At 47.8% G+C, this 23,754-nt stretch overlaps 1 protein-coding gene across 13 annotated transcripts in view; it reads right to left on the reverse strand.

The window, feature by feature from the left end:
- FRMD4A (FERM domain containing 4A) overlaps positions 1 to 23,754 on the reverse strand; it is a 593,356-nt gene that overhangs the window by 19,549 nt on the left and 550,053 nt on the right. For all 13 annotated transcript variants that reach the window (XM_060192202.1, XM_060192203.1, XM_060192201.1 and 10 more), the window contains 3 exons: positions 22,784 to 22,922; positions 18,076 to 18,217; positions 1,069 to 1,202 (listed from right to left, as the gene is read on the reverse strand). In XM_060192202.1, the coding sequence (XP_060048185.1) occupies positions 1,069 to 1,202; positions 18,076 to 18,217; positions 22,784 to 22,922 (415 nt within the window). The remainder of the gene's footprint in view (positions 1 to 1,068; positions 1,203 to 18,075; positions 18,218 to 22,783; positions 22,923 to 23,754) is intronic.

Raw genomic sequence — 23,754 nt, forward strand, 5'->3', positions numbered from 1 at the left:
GAAAACAAGGCTTTGGGGCAGGTGTAGATAGCATAATGGTCATGCAAAGATACTCTAGTGCCTGAGCCCCAAGGTCCCAGGTTCAATACCCCGCACTACCATAAACCAGAACTGAGTAGTGCTCAGAATAAAAAAAAAAACAAAACAAAAAAAACAAGGTTTTGCAAACTACTATTCTAGCATATTTCTTGTCAAAAGCCTGCTCTTCTCACCATGGCCAAGCACATCCCCTAGCCTGTAGTGCCTCTGCTTGTTGGGGGTGGTAGAGCTCTTCCCCGCAAGCTCGTCTGAAGCAGCCCAGAGCCTCCTGAAGCCAAGCTGAAGTCTGGTGTGATCCTCTCTCCTCCAGAGGCAGGAGGAAGGGGCATCACTCTGCAACTCATGTCACAGGAGTTGGCTTCCCTCTAGGGCTCCCATCCCCTCATGCCCGTGTGAGAGCCCCTGCACACATGTGTGCGTGCACCTCCATGCACAGCAATGTGTGCTGCGTTAAACACCAAGTCCTCAAGATGCTAATGGCGAGTCACAGGAGAAACAGAAAAAGGTGGAAGTGGGGGTTTCTGTAAATCCAGTCAGCAGCTGCTGCAGAACAGAGAGCAGCACCAACCAGACTGAGCTTAGAGGGAGCGAGCACATGTTGGGTGCAAGGCTGGTTTCCTGGATGAGCCCCAAAGGTGCTTCTACAGAGGATTTCCAGAGATAAGTTGGAAATCTCAAGGAAAGCAAAACCACCCCAACCAGCTGGGGCACACAGGCATGGAGCCATGTCCAGCTATTCGGCCCGGCCCAGCAGGAATGCTTTACAAGCTGTGGTGCAAGCAGAACATGCAGCTACTGCCTGTCAGTCAGCCGCCTCCAGCATGGTCCCATTTGGGGTTTGCTGGGACCCCCATGTCTGCAGTTTTGGGCTTTCCAGACTCAGTGTTTCATGGGAGTTCTCCGCCCCTCTTATACTCTCTTCCCGACCCCATCCCAGCCCCCTGCAAGCACATGAAGAAGGACACAGGTCCTGGGCCCACTCCTGAGAAGACCCCCTCGAGGCCCCGCCCAGGAGCAGCACCTACTCACCGCCTCTCGGAGGCAGAGTTTCTTTAGCTCCTCCAGCCGCTGGCGCAGCGTCTCCTCCAGCGCCTCTTGCCGGGACTTCAGAGCGGCCAGCATGTCCTTCTTAGCTGACTGGGAGCTGTCCGATTCCTGGGAGCCTGTCAACACACACAGTAGGGTGATCAGGCTGGCCCCAGGGAACACGCACCTGGGTCATGCAAAGGCTGGGCTTACAGGATACCAGGCATCTGGGTGGTGACCCTGAACAGACATCAGGGGGCTGGGAGATGGCCTATTCCAGCAAAGCAGCACACTCTGCCACGTGCACAGACCTGGCTTTGAAACCCTGGCCATCACAGGGGAGCACCTGCAAAGAGGGAGCTTCATGAGGGGTGGCGGGTGCTGTGCCATCTCTCTCCCTACTGCCCAGTTTTCATTTGGAAAAAAGAAGTCTACACAGGCATGAAACCCAAGTAAAGCCCTGGTGACTCTCTACTCCCCACACCCCAGAAAAACCAGGTGCCCTGAGTCCTGAGGAGCCAGTTCTCAGCACTTGGAGGACGGATGTGGAGCTGTCAGGACACAGAGCAGGGCAAGTGACATTCCCAGACAACTCTGCCAGTCAAGAGGCCTTGCCTGCCCATCTTACTCTCACCAGCACATCAAGCTGAGGGGCCCTCCATGAGGAAGAGAAAGTAACACTCAAGGTTTTCCCTGAGTACAAAAATAATGTATGTTTAGCACGAGATTTTGAAAAATAAAGACATGTATAAAATAGTTATTAAGCCAATTACCTAATGACATTCACCCTTAGGCAATTTTTTTTTGCCTCCAGAGTTATCACTGGGGTTCAGTGCCTTCACCATCAATCCACTGCTCCTGGAGGCCATTTCCCCCCATTTCTGTTGCCCTTGATGCTGTGCTTGTTGTAGTTGTTGTTGTTGGATAGGACTGAGAGAAATTGAGAGAAAAAGGGAAGACAGAGGGGGGAGAGAAAGATAGACACCTGCAGAGCTGTTTCACCGCTTGTGAAGTGACTCCCCTCTACAGGTGGGGAGCCAGGGGCTCGAACCAGGATCCTTACACCAGTCATTGCACTTTGAACCATGTGCACTTAACCTGCTGCACTACTGCCCAGCACCCAGGCATTTTCTCTTTATCTAAGTGCATATATTTAAAAATTGAATGTTGATTTTTAGTTGTATTTTTTTGAGGGAGAAACAGGAGCAGCACTACTGCACTGCTCCACCGTCCACAGGGCTCCATTGAAATATCAGAACTTGATGCTGAATTCACCCATTAAAAGGCACAGAGTAGGAAGATGGATCAGAAAACACAACCCAACAATATACTGTCTACAGGAAACTCACCTAACTCAAGACAAACACAGACTCAAAGTGAAAGGATAGAAAACTATCATACAAGCCAATGGCCCACAAAAAAGGGCAGGAATAGCTATTCTCTTATCTGACATGATAAGACTTTAAAATAAATAAAATTTAAAAAGATAGGAATGGACACTACTTAATGCTCAGTGGATCAGTCAATCAAGAGGACTTAATTATTAACATCTATGCATCCAATGAGAAGCCATCTAAATACATCAAACATTTACTGAAAGAGCTAGAGCAATATATTAACAGCAACATAGTAGGGGACTTCAACACCCCACTCTCTCAACTTGACAGATCATCCAGGCAGAAAAATCAATAAAGACATGAGGGAGCCAAATGAGGAGATAGATACACTTGAACTATTGGACATTTTCAGAGTCATTCATCCTAAGAAACCGGAATACACATTCTACTCAAGTCCACATGGGTCATTCTCAAGGATAGATCATATGTTAGGCCACAAAGAGAGCATCAGCAAATTCAAGAGCATTGAAATCATCCCAAGCATCTTCCCAGACCACACTGGAATTAAACTAACACTTAACTATCAACAAAAGATTAGTAATAGTTTCAAAATGTGGAAGCTCAACCGTACACTACTTAACAACTACTGGGTCAAAGAGGAAATAAAGGAAGAAATCAAAATGTTTCGAGAGTTCAATGAAAATGAAGACACAAGCTATCAAAATATTTGGGACACAGCTAAGGCAGTACTGAGAGGGAAGTTCATAGCTATACAAGCACACATTAGGAAACAAGAAAAAGCACAAATAAACAGCCTGATTGCACATCTTAAAGACCTAGAAGAAGAACAACAAAGGAACCCTAAAGCAACCAGAAGGACAGAAATCACTAAAGTTAGGGCAGAAATCAATAACACTGAAAATAAGAAAACCATATAAAATATCAATGAAAGTAAATTTTGGTTCTTAGAAAGAGTGTACAAAATCAACAAACCTTTAGCCAGACTCACAAAACAAAAAAGGGAGAAGACCCAAATAAATTGGATCATAAATGAAAGAGGAGATTATCACAACAGACACTTCAGAAATTCAACATATCATGCAAGGCTTCTATAAAAAAACTATATACCACCAAGCTAGAGAACGTGGAAGAAATGGACGATTTCCTAGATACCTACCAACTTCCAAAATTAAATAAAGAGAAACTAGATAACATGAACAGGCCCATGACAGCTAATGAAATTAAAACAGTTATCAAAAATCTTCCCAAAAATAAAAGTCCTGGTCCAGATGGTTTTACAAATGAATTCTACAAAACCTTCAAAGAAGAGCTAATACCTCTACTTTTAAAAGTCTTCCAGAAGATTGAAGACACCAGAATACTCCCTTCCAGCTTCTATGAAGCCAACATCACTTTGATACCAAAAGCAGACAGGGACACAACCAAAAAAGAAAACTATAGACCAGTATCTCTGATGAACATAGATGCTAAAATATTGAACAAAATTCTAGCCAACCAGATACAGCAGTATATTAAAAAGATTGTTCATCATGACCAAGTGGGGTTTATCCCAGGCATGCAAGGTTGATTTAATATACGTAAACCAATCAGCATGATCCACCACATCAACAAAAGCAAGACCAAAAACCACATGGTCATATCAATAGATGCAGAGAAAGCCTTTCTCAAAATACAACATCCCTTTATGATCAAAACACTACAAAAAATGGGAATAGATGGAAAATTCCTGAAGATAGTGGAGTCTATATATAGCACACCTATAGCCAACATCATACTCAAATGGTGAAAAACTAGAAGCACTTCCCCTCAGATCAGGTACTAGACAGGGATGCCCACTATCACCATTACTATTCAACGTAGTGTTGGAAGTTCTTGCCATAGCAATCAGACAGGAGCAAGGAATTAAATTAATTCCTGAAATGGAATTGGCGTATTGCACCAAAGTAAAAGACTCTGGGGTGGGTGGGGAAGAATACAGGTCCATGAAGGATGACAGAGGACCTAGTGGGGGTTGTATTGTTATATGAAAAACTGATAAATGTTATGCATGTATAAACTATTGTATTTACTGTCGAATGTAAAACATAATTCCCCAATGAAGAAATTAAAAAAAGAAAAAAGAAGTATCAGGACCTGAACACAGGGCCCCCACACATGGAAGAAGTATATGCTCTACCAGTGAGCTGTCTGCTGGCCCCTGTCAGAGCATTTTTATTTTTAAATGCATTATTATTTTTGTATAGCTATGGCCTTGCGCATGCAGGATTACAACACTCCCAGTTTAACTCTCTCATCTGGATAGAGACTCAGAGAGACCATAGCACTAAAGTGTCTTCCAGTGCCAAGGCACCTATGTGGTGAGAGACGGAGAGAGAGAGAGAGAAGTAATCTACAGCACTGCTCATGCAGCTTCCCCTTACAAGTGGGAATGGGGGGTGGACTTGGATTCATACATGTGGTAATGTGTGCACTCTACTGGGTACACCACTACCCTTATTCTCTCTGTCATAGTTTTGTACTTTATACTATGAGCACATTTTCTCCTAGTGAATATCACACCTCTCTCTCTACTTGCAGCACAGAAATACCCACATGATTCAAACACCCAACTACTAAACAGAGTGAATCACATCAATGGCCAATAAGCTGAAATGGTAGTGGGAAAGGGTGTGGGGAGAGGCCAGGACTTGATTCTTGGCCATAGGGCTGGATTCTGTAGTAAGCTTCCGGCAGTGACACCGGTTCTCTTCCACCTCAGCAGCGAGGTACCCTGCACTCTGACTCTTGGGGCTGTTGGCTCCCCATGCCCTGAGCACAACTGCTGGAAATGAACAGGTATGGTGGGACCAGGGGTTCTGGTGAGACTGCACAGCAGCTCCAAACAGCACTGAACACCCAGGGTTCGACCTCATATACGGCATGCAGTTCCAGGGGAGAGTAACACACTTCTGGGAAGAACTAAAGACATAGCCAGAGAGAGAGCACTGTGCTCAGGGACTTGGTCCAGTAGAACTGTCAGCTGCCTTGCTGCCAGGGAAGTGGCTCAGTGGACAGAGCACTGGCATAGGAAGTGTTCTTCTAGATGAAACATGTAGGTACAATCAGCACTCACTGACAGGAAGGAGATGGGTCCACTGAGAATGCCCAGGGCCAAGTGCTGTGCTTCTTCCCAAGGCAAAAGGGCATCTCAGAACCATGAGGAGTGTCAGAGCTCCTGAGCTTTGCAGCTGAGCTCTGCTCCGAGGGAGTGAGCAGACACTTTAGCAATAAGACATGAAAGCTGTCAGAGGTGTGGGCTTCCTGCTTCCCGAGTCACCAGAAACCTCCATTGATGCTGTCAGTGCAATTCAAATCCAACTTGGGCATTTTCCCCTTTTCTCCACTCTAGTCTGAAGCAGGCCATTTCTGCAGGAATCAGTTTTTTTTTACTTCATCACCATTTCAGGCCAACTTTTTCAGATAGAAAGACAGAGACAGGGAGAGGGAGACACCATAGCACAGAAGCTTCCCCCAGTGCAGTGGAGGCTGGCTTGAGCCTGGGTCATGTGCAGACAAAGCAAGCATCCTTCTAGCTGAGCTACCTTTATGTCTTCACAGTAGCCAATCAATACTACTTTCAACCACCAAACAGATAAACACAATCATAAAACTCTGATGCTATAATTAAGTTGAGCACCTGCAGTATATGAGGCCTTTATTGAGACAGTCAGAGACTTTTTGGGGTCAGAGACATGCCATCAGAACTGGACTCTTGTTTACCTCCACAAACCCATTTCTACTTACTGTCCAGTTTCCAAGCTCTGAAAGACTTTGGGGAGGCCTGCCTGACTGAGCGGCGGGGCCAAGCCTGGTGGGGAAATGGCACAGCAGGTGTGGGTGTGATGAAGTCACTCACCAGATGTGTGTCCTTGGCAAGAGGCCTGCCTGACTGCTCTTGTCACAAACGCTAAGTGAGACCATGTGTGCACACGGTGTGAATGCTAGCTGGGACAAGGAGTCCACAGTCCAGGGCAGATTTAACTAGAGCAAGGCAGACACACGCACTACACGTACTTGTGCGTGTGTGCGCGCACACACACACAGGCACACACCTGCCTACGCACAAGCAGAATGCAAAAGAGAAAAGTCACAGACAGTACTTTCTCCCTGCTGCTCAAGGAGGTACTGACCTGTTGGGTAGTTGCCATCTCCCCCTGGCTTCTGCCTAACCATATGCCTATATAGGGATTTTACTGATCCAAAGCTTTGGTCTATTTACATAAATCACTTTTACATAAAGCACTCCAGGGCATTGGTGGTTCTATGATAGGATTCTCTCCTGCTCCACCCCCTCCTTGTCACACACTGATCCCTCCTTGTCACACTCTGATTTTTACCAGTCACTTTTCTCTCCACCCTCTCTATGTCACATCCTGTTTCCACCCTACTTGGCAAGTATATATAAAGACAGCATTGTGAGTTTTACTATACTTTAGTTTAGCTTAGCTCGGCTTAGATTGTGCTGCGTCCTGCATGAATAAAGAGATACTGCCTACAGCTCAACTATGAGTCCCTGGTCGTCTGTTACCTGCCCGTGAAGCCAGCCCGGCGAAAACAACATAACCCATCGAAAACGACACTGACCCAAGCAAAGAGCCTCACAGTTCAGCTGAGTGAGACACACAGGTTCTGATGCTTGCCTTTCAAATGCCCAAGATGAGGCACAAACAGCTGCCCTGCTCTGGGCTAGCCACACGTGGGAGGATGTCCTTGTTGAGCTGTGAGGGGGACTCAGGTCCCATCCCTCTGTGCCCTGAGTGGCTTAGTACAGGATATGAGTGTACATCCTACAGACGGGTGTGTGCTAGGGCTGGGGGCATCTGCTTTCACACAGATGGGACTCTGGGGGGCAGCTGATGCTGGAGATAGAGAGGGTGTCTTTCTCTCTGGGAGGAGGGGAACTCTCGGACAAACAGTGTCCCAGAGAAGGAAGTGATTGGTTGTCCAGAGAGCAATGGAAGGAAATGACAAGCTGACTCTTAAGCTTCTAGGAAAAGAGAAACAGCAGGCCTATTCCCAGCAGAGCTGTCAAGTTTGTAAGGAGGGACATTGGCAGACACCCCAGGAATAACTCCCAGCCAAAGGCCTGGACTCCTGTCTGCTGGAGAAAGCTCCTCCCATGACTGCCCTCTATGGTGATGGCTGATGCCCCCTGCAGGTGGAGGAATCAATGAGCCACCCTGTCTTGTGGAAGTTGCTGTGGATTTTAACATGGAGACTCACACCTGGAAAGCTGCTCATGAGGTCTAGGAACCTGTCAGAGCAGTTAACAGTGCAGGGGCTTTGAAGGCCTCTGAAGAGCTTTCTTTCTTGACTAGTTTCAGTGGGGAGAGTATTAATAAAAGTAGAGAAAGAGAGGGAGGGAGGTGGGAGAAGGGGGAAAGGAGGAGGAAAGAAGAGATACAGGCAGGGAGAGGGGAGAGAGGGAAAGTGAGGGAGAGAGATATGGGGGGCGGGCAGGCACAGAGGAAGGGAGAGTGTCAGAGAGGGAGGGAGAGATGACTAGTGATTTAAAGATGACCAGCAGCATCTTGTCAAACACCTTGTTCTTGAGTAACTCACAGGGCTTCCCCTCCCAACATCCTGAAATGTTGGGGTTCACTATTCCAGCTCTAAGACTGGGTCATTTTCATAAAAGGGTTGACAATTGGGAGCAGACCAATGCCTGAAGGAAGTGACAATGAGGCCTCCCTGGTAAGTTATGTCATTGTCATCTGTCCTGGGTCTCTTTCCTTGTAGGCAACTGCTAATATCAAGTCATAAACATATCAATATAAATGACTTGAAATGATTATCTTTTCCCCAAAGAGAGTGAAAGAAACACTCTCATTTTTTATTCACAAGAGCCCTGCTTAGCTCCGGCTTATGGTGGTGCTGGGGATTGAACCTGGGACTTCAGAGCCTCAGGTATGAAAGTATTTTGCATAACCATTATGATAGTCTCCTGCCTTCTACTGTCTTTTAAAAAGCTATTTACAGTAGACAAAGGGAGAGGGAGGGGGAGAGGAGGAGAAAGGGAGGAGGAGAGGGAGAAAAAAGACACCAGAACATCACTTTGGCACATGCAATACTGTGGATCAAACTCTGAACCTCATGCTTCCAAATCCAACGCTCTGGCCATTGCTCTAGTTTCTAGACTGCAAATATTCAACTCAGATCCGTCTTGCTCAGACAAATCCAGAAGCTCCCAGGGGTCCCGAAGCTCTCCTTGGTTCTACCACCTAGCATAAACACAACCTGGTGGGGCCTGTGTCCCCTGGTGGGGCTGTGCCATCTGCAGGGCTGTGCCCACGGGGCACTGAGGTCAGGAAGCCTGCTCACCACCGATCTCAGTGATCTGGGCACAGGCAGCTACTCTTGAGACCTTTCAACAGCTGTGAGAGATCAGGGGAGAGATAGAGTGGGAGCCAACACAGACTGAGGACAAAAGAAACAGACAGAAGACAGTGTGTGGCTGGCAGCCGCATGAGCGTGAGGCAGACAGTTGCGACTGGCAAACAGAACCTGGAGCCCAGAACTGGCAGCGGCCCAGCAGAAAACTCATCTGCTTTGTGGGGGGGAGGTAATGGCAGCACCCCTATTGTCACATAAACTCTCAACAATGGCAGGAAGAGCGAGCTTTCCGAGAAGGAGAATGTGGAAAGCCTTGACAAAGAGTGTGGGTTGGGCTAGAACCCCAGCACAACTTGTTTTCTTCTCCCAGAATGGAAAATGACTGGGTGGACTGTGGGGGGCTTGTTTTGTTTTGTCTTAAAGCAGAGGTTCTTGTGCATTCTCTGCAAGCCTGCTAGTGACAGTGAAGATGACTCCATGGCCAGGCCAGCTCATTCATCACACAGCTAAATCTCTATTTATAGACGTAGAGAATGGGTAGCACATGTCCCTGGGTTCCCACTGGAGCTGCCAACCTCAGTCTCCTTTTGTCAGTTCTTTAAGAAAGGATGCATAGGAACAGGCTTTCAGAACACTGGCTGTTTCCTGAGCCTGCACCAAAGAAGATACATCTCCCCTGAACTGTCACTGATACCAAAATTGTCTCTTTCAGCAGATTCCTGAAACAGTGCTTTGGACAAATCCCACTTGCTCTCCCACTTTCCAGTGAGCCACAAAGAGGCTGCATTGTTTGGCTATAATGACAAATGCAGTTGTTGCTGTCTCTTTTGCTTGTTAATTATAATTTCCTTCTCTAATTTGTTTATTTTATTTTACTGCTAAGTTGGGGCCTCCCTGTGCACAATTCTACCACTCCCAGGCCACTTTTTCCAGCCAGATAGGGAAGGAAAGACAGACAGGAGATATCACACCCTCCCCAATGTTACAATGCTATTCCCATGTGATGTCAAGCTTAGAACATAGGTCATACCTGAGTCTCAAGATTTTCATTATTTTATTTTATTATTATTATCATCTTTGCCTCCAGGGTTATTACTGGGGCTCAGTGCCTGCACCATGAATCCACTGCTCCTGGAGGCCATTCCTCCCCCCTTTGTTGCCCTTGTTGTAGCCTTGTTGTGGTTATTATTGTTGTTGTTGATGTCATTTGTTGTTGGATAGGACAGAGAGAAATCGAGAGAGAAGGGGAAGACAGAGAGGGGAAGAGGAAGATACCTGCAGACTTGCTTTACCACCTGTGAAGCGACACCCCTGCAGGTGGGGAGCCAGGGACTCGAACTGGGATCCTTATGTCAGTCGTTGTGTTTTGCGCCATGTGCGCTTAATCTGCTGTGCTACTGCCTGACCCCCTTTATTATTTTTTTTAATTGCCACCAGGGTTATCATTGGGACTTGGTGTGGATATCCCCGAGGCCTTTCTTTCCCCCTATTTTATTGGATAGGACAGGGAAACAGAGAGGAAAGGGAGACATAGAGGGTGAGAGAAAGATAAACACCTGCAGACCTGCTTTACCACTTGTAAAGTATCCCCCCTGCAGGTAGGGAGTGGGGGCTCAAACCCAGGTCCTTGTGCATGGTGATATGTGAACTCAACCAGGTGTGTCACCGCCGGGCTCACTATGAGTCTCAGTTATAAAATGCTATTGGTAGTCCCTAGCAAAGTTTGGGAGGTAAGAAAAAAATACATATACATACATATACATATACATATACATATACATATACATATACATATACATATACATATACATATACATATACATATACATATACATATACATATACATATCTCCCTATCCTATAAATACTACAGTGATGTCAAAGAGCTTGGCAACAACACAATCTGGAAATTATGTTTAAGATTTATTGATTGAATGAATGATTATGAGGGAGGAGAGAGACAACCTGAGCACTGCTCAACTCTGACATAAGGTTGTTCTGGGGACTGAATCTGTAGCCTCTGGGTCTTGGGCAGGCAAACTGGTACTCTAACAGGCTGAGCTCTCTCTCCCAGGCCCCTGTCACATCGTAATCTGTATATGGACAGGGAAGGAAGATGGAGGGAAAATGATGAGGACAGACACCATTTGCAATAGGAACTTGATCTGACACAACTAACTTTTAAAAAGAAATTATTTATTTATTCCATTCTGTTGCCCTTGTTGTTTTATTGTTGTTGTAGTTATTATTGTCGTCGTTGGATAGGACAGAACAAAATGGAGAGAGATGGGGAAGACAGAGATGGGGAGAGAAAGATAGACACCTGCAGACCTGCTTCACCACCTGTGAAGTGACTCTCCTGCAGATAGGGAGCCGGGGGCTTGAACCGGGATCCTGACGCCGGTCCTTGCGCTTTGTGCCACGTATGCTTAACCTGCTGTGCTATACCACCTGACTCCCCACAACTAACTTTCTAAAGGCCAATGCCTGAGTCACAGAGTTAGACAATCCAGTGTGTGGGAGAAACTGGTGGCAGGAGCATGAGAGTTCCTGGCAAGGCCCAAAGCATCCCCCCCCATATCACCAAGAACATGCAAGGCCTTTAAAATGCAGCACACACAGGAGTCTTAGTTCAAAATTTGTTGTCAGTAACCATATATTATGGGCATTGGACTTGGCAATGATTTTCTGGATTTGACATGCAAAGAGAAAGCACTTAGAATCTAACTAACTGAAAGCTTGTGCAGAGCAAAGTCATCAACCAAATGAAAAGTCATCAACCAAATGAAAAGTCATCAACCAAATGAAAATCCATGGAATGGAAGACAATCTTTGCAAATCATCTATCAGACAAGGGGCTAGTATTCAAAATACTTACAGAACCCACACAACTCAGCAGTAACAAATAATCTGATTAAGGGGGGGGCAGAGGATTTGAATAGCTATTTTTCCAAAGACATGCAGACTGTGGATAGATGAAAGGCGCTCAGCAGCACTAATCACCTGGGAAATGCAATCTGAATTGCAGTGAGACCGCACCTCACACCTGCTAGAGAGGCGGCCATCAGAACTCACAATAAACAGATACTATTCGAGGCTGTGGAGGAAAAAGAGCAGTCCTGTGCACTGCTGGTGGGCAGGGAGACTGGCGCAGCCACTATGGGAAGCAGCACAGAGGTTCCTCAAATAAAAACAGAACTACCATGTTATCCAGCAATCCCACCTCCAGGTGTTCTGGTTTTCAAAGGAAATGAAAACACAACCTTGAAAAGCTGTCTGGACACTATGTTCATTGTAGCATTATCGTCACTCGTCAAGGCAGGAGAGCAACGTAAGTGTCTATCCACAGAGGCATGGGTGAAATATGAGTGTTACATACACTAACACGGAATTCGGTCATAGGTCGTCCAAAGCAGGAAATCCTGCAGTTTGCAAGAACTTGGCTGATGTGCTCCTGGAGATAAGACAGACACTGCAGGCTCTACCTCACTAACATGTGGAGTTTAAACAATAGGACCAAATGCCAGGCACATAGACACAGGGGACAGTTTGGTGGCTGCTGGGCGCAGGGGTGGGGTAGGTCTGTAACAAGGGGTGGGTAAACTTCCAGTTCCAAGGTCAGTCATGCAGAAATAATGCCAACTGTGTCTCAGTTGTGCACTGAGCAGCTACTGGGTGTCAGACATCAAACTAGAGGGACAGGATTTTTAAAGGGCGACTGGTTTCTCCAAACATCTCTAAGGACTATTTATCTACTTATTTCTCTTTAGATAGAGACAGAGAAAGTGACTACAGCACTTACGTTTCCTTCAATGTGGTGGGAGCCTGAGTTACACACATGCAAAGCAGCTTTGATTTATTTTTACATGGATCCACTCCCAGAAGACTCTCTTCCAGATGAAGAATGAGAGGCAGGCAAGAAGAGAGGGACAAAAAGGCTCGACCCCACAGTACTACTCCACTGCTCATGAAGCTTCTCCGCTGCATGGCTCCCATGTGGTGGCCAGGGGCTCCACGATGGGTCTTGGTGAACCATAAAGCATGCATTCATGTGGTGAGCTAGGTTCCAGCCCTAAGCAGTACTTGTGAGATACCATACATATTTACATTTATATAATACATGTATACTGTACATGTAATACACACATTTTTTAAGCATGAGGCACATGAGGCAGTGGTGGAGAGGAGATAATGAAGCAAATAAAACACAGGATTATGCATGCCATATTTTCTGCATACAAAAGATCATATAGGGTCTGGCAGGTTCAACAAGGAGTGTTTAGGGGAGCAGGAGGTGGCTTGGTGTGGTAGAGAACATACCTTGCCAACAAGAGGCTCTGGGTTTGATACCCAGCTCCACACAGGAGCACTATGGATGATGGAGCAGTGTTGCAGGCTGTCCCCCCACCCACCTCTCTCTCCAAATCCTGGGTTGAGGAGGTAGTTCAGTGGTATCGTGAATGTGCAAGGCCTTAGATTCATTCTTGTTATATAGGCCTTGGTCCTCATCTATGGGGTGAAGGAAGGTTTGTGACTACTGAAACAGTGCAACATATATCTCTCCTCATCTCTCTCCTTCCCCTCTTTTTGTCTCTCACCCTCTTTAAAAAAAAATGACTGAGGGAGTCAGGTGGTAGCGCAGTGGGTTAAGGATCCCAGTTCAAGCCCCCGGCTCCCCAACTGCAGGGGAGTCCCTTCACAGGCGGTGAAGCAGGTCTGCAGGTGTCTTTCTCTCCCCGTCTTCCCCTACTCTCTCCATTTCTCTCTGTCCTATCCAACAACAAAGATATCAATAACAACAACAATAACTACAACAACAATAAAAAAAAACCAAGGGAAACAGAAGGGAAAATAAATATTTAAAAAAATGTTTTAAAAAAATGACTGCAAGGAATGGTGGAGTTGTGTGGTAGCCTTGGCAGCAAAATAAACAAGTGAAATAAAATCAGGACTTTTCTGGAAAGCCACCCCTTAGGGAGGAAAGTGCCAAGGGGCAGACGGAACCTGGGGAGCCAGGTCCACTGGGCCAGCTGCCAGATTGCCCACTGGGCTGACTTCCTCTTTGTGGGGGTGGGCAGTAGGAAGTAAGCCCTCCCAGGTGGGACTAGGGCTTTCCTCAAAGGCTTCTTCTCTGGGCAGAAGGCAACTCTGAGGGAGGAAACTCCCTGTGCTGGATGGTTTCCTGTGCTGGCCTCTCCCTGCAGCCATTGTCTCTAAGTCGATGGGGTGGTGGGTAGGGGGTAGCTCCCCACAAGCTTGGGAGTATCAAGAACAGCTCCTCTAGGCAAGACCCCCTGTTTCCTGGCTGTGGGATGAGAGGGCAGCAGGAGGCCTGGGAGCCAGGGCCCACAGAGATTCCAGCCCCCGTCCCTCCCCCACCAGCAGCTCCAGATGGCTGAGCCTAGGCCCTCCCTGAGCTACTGTACTCCTGAAACTCACTTTTCCATTTGGATATGGAGCTGCCTATTTCCAGGTGTGTGAGTGAATTGAGAGGAGGGTGACTCTCTGCTGTCTTTTTCCCCCCCCTTCGGTGTGATTTACTTATTTATTTTACCAGAGCACTGCTCAGCTCTGGTTTATGCTGGTGCGGGGGATTGAACCTGGGACACTGGAGTCTCAGGCAGAGGAGTCTCTTTGCATAACCATTATGCTATCTGCCCCAGCCCCTCTGCTGTATTCCTAACCTGCTAACCGATCACAGCTTACTGGTCATCGGTGTCATTGTGGTGGTGGCCCCAGAGGTGAGAGCTGCCTTGTCACAGGTCCGCCAATCTGGAAGGCTTTCTGCTGGTGGAGGGTGCCCAGTCTCACTCAGGAGGCTGTGGCTCCCGGTTCTAGTTTTATTGGTGTGGTCATAAGACTTACTAACTTGGAAGATGTGGGGGTGGGGGTGGGGGTGGGGGTGGGCAGCAGATGTATAGGGATCTAGGTTGAAAAGTGGGGATACCTGGGCCCTGAGATCCCAAGCAGTATCTCCAATGTCTCTAACTTATCTCTTCCTTAGTAGGAAGAGCAGTTCTCAAAGTATGGTTCCCCTGGCCAGCTGCCACACCGGGGAATTTGCCAGAGATGCAAACACATAGGTCCCTTGCCTAGACTTCCAGCGTGAGGGAGTGGGTCTGGCAGTCTGGGTGTGCGCTGAGTGCCCAGTGGGTCTGCAGCATGTGGAAGTGGAGGCACGCCTGGACTGGATGACCCACTGTCTGGGGTTAACCATACAGAGCTCAGGAAGTAGCCAGCATTAGCTGGGCCTTCCCCATGGACTGTGGAAGAGGGTGAATCTAGGCCCAATATGAGCTGGCAAAGTACCAGACTTTTAGGGGTTTCCAGGGCACAGTATTCTGAAGCTTGGCTCTGGCTCATCTGGGGGTGGGGGCAGGAGCTGGCTGGGACTGGAGGCAGGGCTCAGGCTGACAGAGGACTTTGCTTTGCTACAAGAAGACAATGTTCTCCATGGGCTTGTTGGCAAACCTCAGAGTACAAGAAATAATGGCCATTTGAATCATGGCAGCAACAAAAAATTACTTTAGATACCCTAATTTAGTTTTATGGGGGGGGGTAGAGAGGGAGAGAGGGGGAAGGGAGAGAGGGAGAGTGGGGAGGGGGAAAGGGAAACCTGCTGGACCTGGGATGAAACTGGGGCCTCAGGCATGCAGTGATAAACTGGAAGGGCTCCTGGGGCCCCTCCAGGGGCTTGGGAAAGGCAGAGACAGCCTTTGTGGGGCTTTAAGCTTATAGAACCTGGGTGGTTCTACTGAAGTAAAGAATTGCAAGATGCATTATGTCTACAAATTGTACAAAAATATATGGAAGGACACATGAACATGGGGCAAGAACATCCCTGGGTCCTGGGGCAGAACCCCACCCTGCCCTTCTTCACATAAACCTGCCTCTGGCTTCAGGCAGGCAGAATGAAGTAATCAAATTTTTGTTGACTTTGCACCCTTTCTTTTCACCAATAAAACTGAGACTCTCTGGGTTAAGAAAAGCAGTTATAGCTGGAAAGGTAGAATTGCCAGGCACACTGTACAGGTTCAAGCTCAGGAACCCCATGTGGGTGCCATGGAACTTGGGGGGGATTTCTCCAGTTTCTGGGGTGTTTTTCTCTTTCTCTCAATTTCTGTCTTTTTATATGACAAAATAAACAAAGCCCAGAAGCGATGAAAGTGCACTTGTGGGAAGTTTTGGTTCTGCAAAAATAAAAGGCCTGAGGCTTGTTGAGCAGAGGTCAGTGGAGGCTTCATGGTGGAGCCACCCTGACCTACTGCGTGCACCCCAGTGGGGGTGTTGCTGCCTCTCCACACATGATATGTGATCATCAGCTGCTCCCTGCCACTCCTCCATTTGCATTTGTCCTCACAGATATTCGCTTTCTTCCCCAGAAAAGCTCCTAAGTGTGTAGACTATTCAGGCACCCTAACTTGGTACAAACCCAGACCCCACTTCTTCAGTTTGAAGTTCATTTTGCAGCCTCTGCTGTTTACAAACCTTCCAAATTCTAAGTTGTCCTTTCTCCAGTAACCCCCTTCTTTTCATTTCCACTGCCCCTGTGATTCTCGAGGACACAGGTCCCCCTCATCCAGTGTGCAGGCTCCCTACACAGCTCTTGACATCTCTGCAGCCTCTCAGTTACAGAAAACACACTGGGGGCTGAGGAAACCTCTGGCCTTCTTGCTTTGTCCCTTGTGCTTAGAGGCAAGGTCGCAGTGTCCCCAAGAAGAATCAGGCTTTAACGTATGGTCCTGGAGTGACCCCACAGAAGCTGTAATATTTTAACATCTCCAAAAGAGTACAATTGCTACCTCCTCTCACTGCCCACTGCCACACCCACCTCCATCCTCAAGGAACTTGTCCTTCTCTGTCACCTCAACCAGGTGATAAGATGCCTCAGAGCCTTCCTGTCCCTTCCAACATCTCCATACAGTGTGACCTGCCCTCAGCCCAGAGACCAAGATGGGGCTTGCAGACTCGACTTCCTGGCCTCAAAAGCTGCTCCTAGGGATAGGGAGACAGCAGAGCAGTTTATGCAGCAGACCCTCATACCTGAGGCTCAGAGGTCCCACTACAAGTCAGAGCTGAGAAGTGCTGTGCTCAAAAAATGCTGATGCTGTTCCTTGTCCTACTGCTCTCTGACAAGCCCTCCTTGGACATTCTGGACATTTTAAGGTAGCGACAAGTTCACCCAAGAATGGAATGCAGTGTTGCTCAGCATTAAGACCCTGGGATGCATTGGATCGACCTTCCCGTGGTGCATCCCGTGAGTACCCATTCATTGGGGAAACTGACGATCCTTCCTAGCCAACTGAATCCACATGGATCCCAGTCACTTTCAAAGCCATTAACTGGCTACAGAAGAAGGGCAAATGCTAGAAGAAGAAGACCCTGATCTCTAGCCCCTCCTTATAATGATTCTCCTTTAAGGACACATAAAGGGACCCCAGTTTCCATCCTCAGAATGGGTGCTCCTGAGGTTCAGACATCTGTATTCAGAAGGCTCTAGAAGGGCCATGGGAAAAGTATGACCAGAATCCATTTTTTCCCCAGCAGGGTAAACTGGAGTTCTGTACCTTACACGATGCCACCATTCCCAGTGATCATCCCCCCTTTTATCCTGATAGAGGGAGGGGGCGAGAGGCAGAGAGTGAGAGGAGTGACAACTACAGCACTGCTCTAATACTTGTGACTGGAGGCTTGAACCCAGGTCTACGAGCATGGTGACATGTGCTCTACTGGGTGCAACACTGCCCAGCCCCCAGGAGTCCTTCTTATACTGTCTACTGCTACTAGTCCGCCTCCTCCTCCCCCCATACTTCAGATAGTTGCCCAGATTTTTTTTTTTGAGTCAAAACCAAGATCCTAAAAGCATCACCAGTGAGTCCTTAGAAACAGTCTGAGGTCAAAGTCACTCAGCTCCTGAGCTGACCTCATACACTTAAAATCACTGCACAATCCAGCAATACCATTTTAGGATCTGAAGAAGAGAACAGAAACTGGAAAAGACATCTGCAACCCCATGTCCACCACAGCACTATTCACAATTATCAAGACACAGAAACAGCCTGAGTTTCTAGCGATGCATGATGGAGAAAGCAAATGTGGCATAGAGACGCAGCGGAATATTATACAGCCAAAAAAAGCTCATGTGCTTGCTCTTTGCCAAAACAGATGGGCCCTGAAGGCATTAGGCTGGATGAAATGAGGAGGGGAAAGCTACTCTATACAAGCACAGAAAACCAAATCTCCAGCTCACAGGCAGAGAACCAACCAAAGGCTTGCTCACCTGAGGACAGGAGGCTCCCACTGCTGCCGCTGATGATTTTCCCCTTGCTCCCCATGTTGGCCAGCTTGGAGGTCTTCAGTGTCCCTGTCTCTGTCAGGTCAATGGCAATCTCACTCAGGCTCCGTGCCGCATGAATTTTAGACTAGAGTGTGAAAGGCAGGTTACAGGTGTTCAGTTCTGAGATGGAACAGAAACCACTTACATGCAAGCAGTCTTGAAATTTAACAAACAGATATCTATCCCTGTGGTGGCCTCCTTTACGTCTGCCTCCCTGGGTCCATCGCCATGCCCCAGCAGCCTCTGCAGGAGTGGGACAGTGACTGCCCATATACTGAAGGAAGGTAGCAGAGGACAGCCTGTGAAGGCCCCAGGATGCCAGTCCCACTGCTGGCCTGCCGGCCTCATTGCCAATCTTCCTCCCACCCAGGTGCCTGGATAGCCTGTGCCCTGAGGCCTTGACTATCTTCCAGACTCTATGTTTTTGCCACACTGGTGACAAAGCAACTTCCTGTCCTAATCCTTCCATTTATGCCAACAGGTTAAGCAGCCCCAGGAGCAGAGGAAGCAGCAGGGCCTGGTTTGCTTGGCTCAGTGGGTACCTGGCTTCCCCATCATGCCCTTTCTGTCCCCTCGTTGTTCCCAACTTTCCTCCCTGCTTCTAGAGCTGAGCCAGCTTCTTTTTTAAATATTTATTTATTTATTTATTCCCTTTTGTTGCCCTTGTTTTATTGTTGTTGTAATTACTGTTGTTATTAATGTTGTCATTGTTGGATAGGACAGAGGGAAATCGAGAGAGGATGGGAAGACAGAGGGGAGAGAAAGACTCCTTCACTGCCTGTAAAGCGACTCCCCTGCAGGTGGGGAGCCGGGAGCTTGAACCGGGATCCTTATGCTAGTCCTTGTGCTTTGTGCCATGTGTGTTTAACCCTACTGAGTCAGCTTCTGAGTCCCCTGAGCCAGCTTCTGTCTTAAGTCCCAGATTCCTTCTCCCTAAAAGGTCCCCTGGGGGCAGGCCCTGCCTGGGTGCTGGCTCAGAGCAAAGTTGCCTATGTCTCCTCCCCCAAGTCCCTCTCCTCTGGCACCCATCTTCAGGGGCCAGCATCATGGTTCTGTCACAGTAATTCCTAAAGACACTTTAATTCAAGGCTGATTCACCTGGAGATGAAGGACCAGACTTAGACAGGAGTGGAAGCTGGGCTTTCCCCAGTGAATCACTCTTTGACCTTGCTCTTCAACTACTCTAACACTCAGGCCCCAGTCTATACAAAGGAGAATTATGACCCAAGTCACAGCCTTGTGAGCAGGACTAAATAATGTAACACAGGCAAAGGCCAATGGACGTGAATTGAGGTCTGACAGGAATTTGCTCAATGAGGAAACTTGGCATGATACTATGGGGGATGTCATTCTTCATAAAGGACACTGGGGCCCTTCCACTTCCACATGAATCTCAGAAACAGAAAATAAAATGTGAAAAAGTAACTGACAGCTAACTTTTTAATCTTATTTGCTGAGAGGGGAAGCGTGAGACAGGTAGGCAGATGAGAGAGAGAGAGAGAAAGAGAAAGAGAGAGAGAGAGAGACCGAGGCCACAGTGTTGCTCCTCCATCCTTGGAGTTCTCCTGGTGCCATCTATAGTAGTCCCATGTAGTTTGGGGGCTTGAACCCAGGGTCTTAAGAACAGTAGCTCTACCAGGTAAGCCATCTTCTGGCCTAGAAGTTACCTCTTGTGACTGATACCCTGGAATGCATATCCATCATTCTAAACAAGACACAGGAACCAGATTAACATGATCTCTCCTTTCTAACTCTGTTGACGGCAGGAAGTGTGTGTATTTGCACGAGTGCATGAGAGATGGAGGGATGTTCTTAAACCATCTGCATAATGACTCTGAAGGATAAGGACTGAGTGCTGGGGGAAGAGATGGAGACTCCTTGGCTGCCCAGCTCTGCTGACTCAAAGCACCAGACCATACTTGCTTCTCAGAGATAAGCATCACTGAGGGGGAGGGGGAGGGGAAGGGCTGGGCTCTGCTGAAGCACTTCAGAGAGAAGAGGCTGGCCCAGCCTCATGCAGTTGAGTGGGAAGAAATGGCCAAAAGGCTAGCAACACTGTCGGTCTGGAAATCTCTGGAAGCTTCTCCTCCCAGGCATGGCTGCTGCCACTCACCCAGAAGCCATCCTACACCCTGGAGGTGGATCATATCACCTTTTTACAGAGCCTGCCATTCCAGAGAAGAAAGGTGTTGTAATGCCAATCTCAAGAGGAATTTTATTAAGGCTGATTTTGGGAGCTCTTAAAGAATCTAAACTTTATGCAAGTGTTGGCCAGAAGCAGAATGATGGGTTTAATAGTGATTATAATAAAAGATAACATGTTTCTGTTAATGCAATTTTGCAAATATGGTGTCATCAGGGATTTCCATTCCTCCTCTGTGCTCCAAGAAAATTTGTTCAGGGAGCCAGGGATAGCTCACTCAGTAGCGTGCACGCTTACTATGAGTGAAACCTTCAGTTCCAATCCCAACACCACATGGGAGCACTACATGGCAACACCATGGATGGCACCTCAAGAAACTCCTTGGATGGTAGAGTAGTGCTGTGGTGCCTCTCTCTCTCTCATCTCCCCTCACCCTAAATTAAGAATAGGAAATTGGGTTGAGGAGGCTGCTCAGCAGTGTCACATGCCCAAGGCTCTAGGTTCATCCCCCAACAATGTATTACAAAGAAAGACTTGACCTGGGACATGGGACACTGAACTTCCAGATGGGCTACTCATTCCTCTCCTGTCCCTGCAGACTGACAAACTGGTTGAGGAGAAGGTCTGCTCCTAGGAAGACCATTGCTTCCTTCTGTGCCTGAGGGGACAGGTCCCCTTAGGGACAGCTGCAAAATGTGCCCATTGCTATAGGCATTTACTTTGCCCTTTTAGAAGAAATTTCTTGGGAAGTGGTCTTTAGTGCATGCCTTGTGTGTGTGAGGCCTTGGGTTTTGTCCTTAGGACCCCCTCCTCACTTCCACCCCCTCAAAAAAGGGAATCATTAGTATGTGAGGTTTGCTTGTTGCCTCAGTGGGTGACTTGTCAACCCAATGACAAGAATGCCTCCAAAAACAGGGGCCCAGGTCCCAAGAACCAGCCTCCACAAGAGTGATCCACAAGATATTCTGTAAAAACCCAGCACCAGATGGAAAAACGTTCTTTCCCCTCTCCCAGATTTGTGTCATCTGTGTGTGGGCTCTGCCTGAAGGAGGTCTTGGCAGTGGGGTACAAGAGTTGGTCCCCGATTCATGACCACTCCCCAACAGTCCGTGAGTGTCATGCAGGAAGGGACGGCCATCCCAAGGCTCTGATCTCCAGCTCTGGCCACCGGGAATGCTGACACCCACGCGCCTGTCTCCCTCTAAAGCATGACTCAAAAACGTTTTGGCTTCCTTTGTTTTGATCTAATCAGGCCGCCAAACCTCAAGCCAAAGGCTCAGCCAACACTGCCAGGAGAGCTGCGGAATACTCTCATCCTTCCCAGCAACAAACAGGCCTCCTGTGCCCATTCACCCCAGAAAAAGGCCCGGGAGATTCCATGGAGGAGAAAATCAGTTCCAAAGGAGGAAGTGACCACTGACAGAGGAAAAGTCCTTTCCTGTCTTCTTGTTCATTCTCTCTCTCTGACCTATACCTTCATCCCAGCTCTTGCCCTCCATTCCTCTCACCAAGTAAGAGAAAGAGCAACTCTCATCTGAAAGGAAAATGGGAAGGATGAGTCATCAGGATCCAAGATGGTGCCCATTCAAGGAAGTCCCAGGGCCTGCCACCACCTCTCCTCCTAAGAACTCACACCCTGGGTGAAAGCCTCCCTTGGGAGGTGGTAATGCCTGGGCCAGTAGCCAAGGTCAGGCTCACTGGGTAGGTGGCTCTACATTCCACCGCCCCCAAGCAGCATCCCGAGAGAGAGAGATGCCCATCTTGATAGGACTGAGCTTCACCTGAGGGGGAATGAATGGGAGTGGCTGGAGGGGAGGCTGGGGAAGGGAGGAAGGGAGAAGGCTACAGGCTACTGTGTTGACAGAGCTGTGTGTGAACCTGAGTGCTGGCATTCTCCCACCCACCAGAAAACACACCTCCTGTCTGCAGCGGGGAGTGGGGCTACGTCCTCAGAGGAGGGCTGTGTACCCAGGCCCCAGGCTCTGGCTACACCTTAAAGAAGTATGGCTATTGCTTTTTTTTTTTTTTAATGTTTCCAGTTTTGCACTTCATTTTATTTTAAACAGAGTTGGCAGTTGGAAAAGCCTGGAGGGTTTTTCACAACAATTATCCTAAACAGTTAGGTGGTGTCTGTGAGTTGAAAATGGTTACATTCCCCACCCCTCCCCACTTACTCCCCCCACCAAAAGAAAAGAAAAAAATATGCCAACTGTTTAAATTTTCCAGAAGGACTTGCCTGCAAGCTAGCTACTGGGAATTTCACCGGGTTTGGAAGCAGTGGGGTATTCCCACCTGGCTGTGGGAAGTAGCCTTCACCCAGCTGCACAAACTCTGCCTTCTAACTGAATCCATCCTGTTCTCTGCCTCAGCCTGAGAAAGCAAGTCCTGACTTGTGCACAGAGCCTTCAGCAACACCCAGATCACAGGCCAGAACCACGAAATCCAGTGTAGGTCATGTGGACTCACTCTAGCCAGTGAAGGATGGGGAAGCCCCGCTGAGGCGCTCACCTTGCTCTGCTTCCTGTCCAGGTAGAATTGGTGCTGGCTGATGGCCATCGCCCAGATGGACTTGATGAGTGCTGGACACGCGTACCATGTGTGCACTGCAATGCCGCTGTGCCCAAACGTCCTCCTTGTCACTGAGGCCCTGGGGAGGCAAGAGTTGGTGCTTCAGCCATTTTCATGGTAAAGCCATGTACTGGTCACCAGCTTTCCTGAAAACCTGCTCAAGTCTAGTAGTCTTCTAGAACAAGGTGTGAAGGTGAAGATGAATTTCTGTGTAAATACTCATGTACACACAAGCACACAGGTATGCCTAGTCAGAGGAACTGGCAGCCAAAGGCCATCTTTCGGGGAGTTGGGCTGTAGCGCAGCGGGTTAAGCGCAGGTGGTGCAAAGCACAAGGACCGGCATAAGGATCCCGGTTCAAACCCCGGCTCCCCACCTGCAGGGGAGTCACTTCACAGGCGGTGAAGCAGGTCTGCAGGTGTCTATCTTTCTCTCCTCCTCTCTGTCTTCCCCTCCTCTCTCCATTTCTCTCTGTCCTATCCAACAACAATGACAACAACAATAATAACTACAACAATAAAACAACAAGGGCAACAAAAGGGAATAAATAAATAAAATAAAATAAAATAAATTAAAAAAAACCAAAGGCCATCTTTCCTGCTTTTTGCTTACATGCAAGCCCACACACATGCATATACATGGGCACACATGTGTACATGCGTGCACACACCCGCTCAGGAAAACTGGTGGCTAAAGGCCATCCTCTCATTTTCTTGAATTCATCTGACATCTATACAATTTCTGCTTTTTGTCTTACACCCACATATATGTGATACACCATATCCACCACCAGTTATTTTGTTCTCTTAAATAAAAATGGTGTAATGGAAGGGGCACAACATGATGATTCTGTGTACATAGTGAAACAATGCAGTCAAGATAATTATTTCACCGCCAGTGGCTCTCATCCT

Source organism: Erinaceus europaeus, chromosome 6 (assembly GCF_950295315.1).
Source record: "Erinaceus europaeus chromosome 6, mEriEur2.1, whole genome shotgun sequence".
Classification (NCBI taxonomy): Eukaryota; Metazoa; Chordata; class Mammalia; order Eulipotyphla; family Erinaceidae; genus Erinaceus; species Erinaceus europaeus.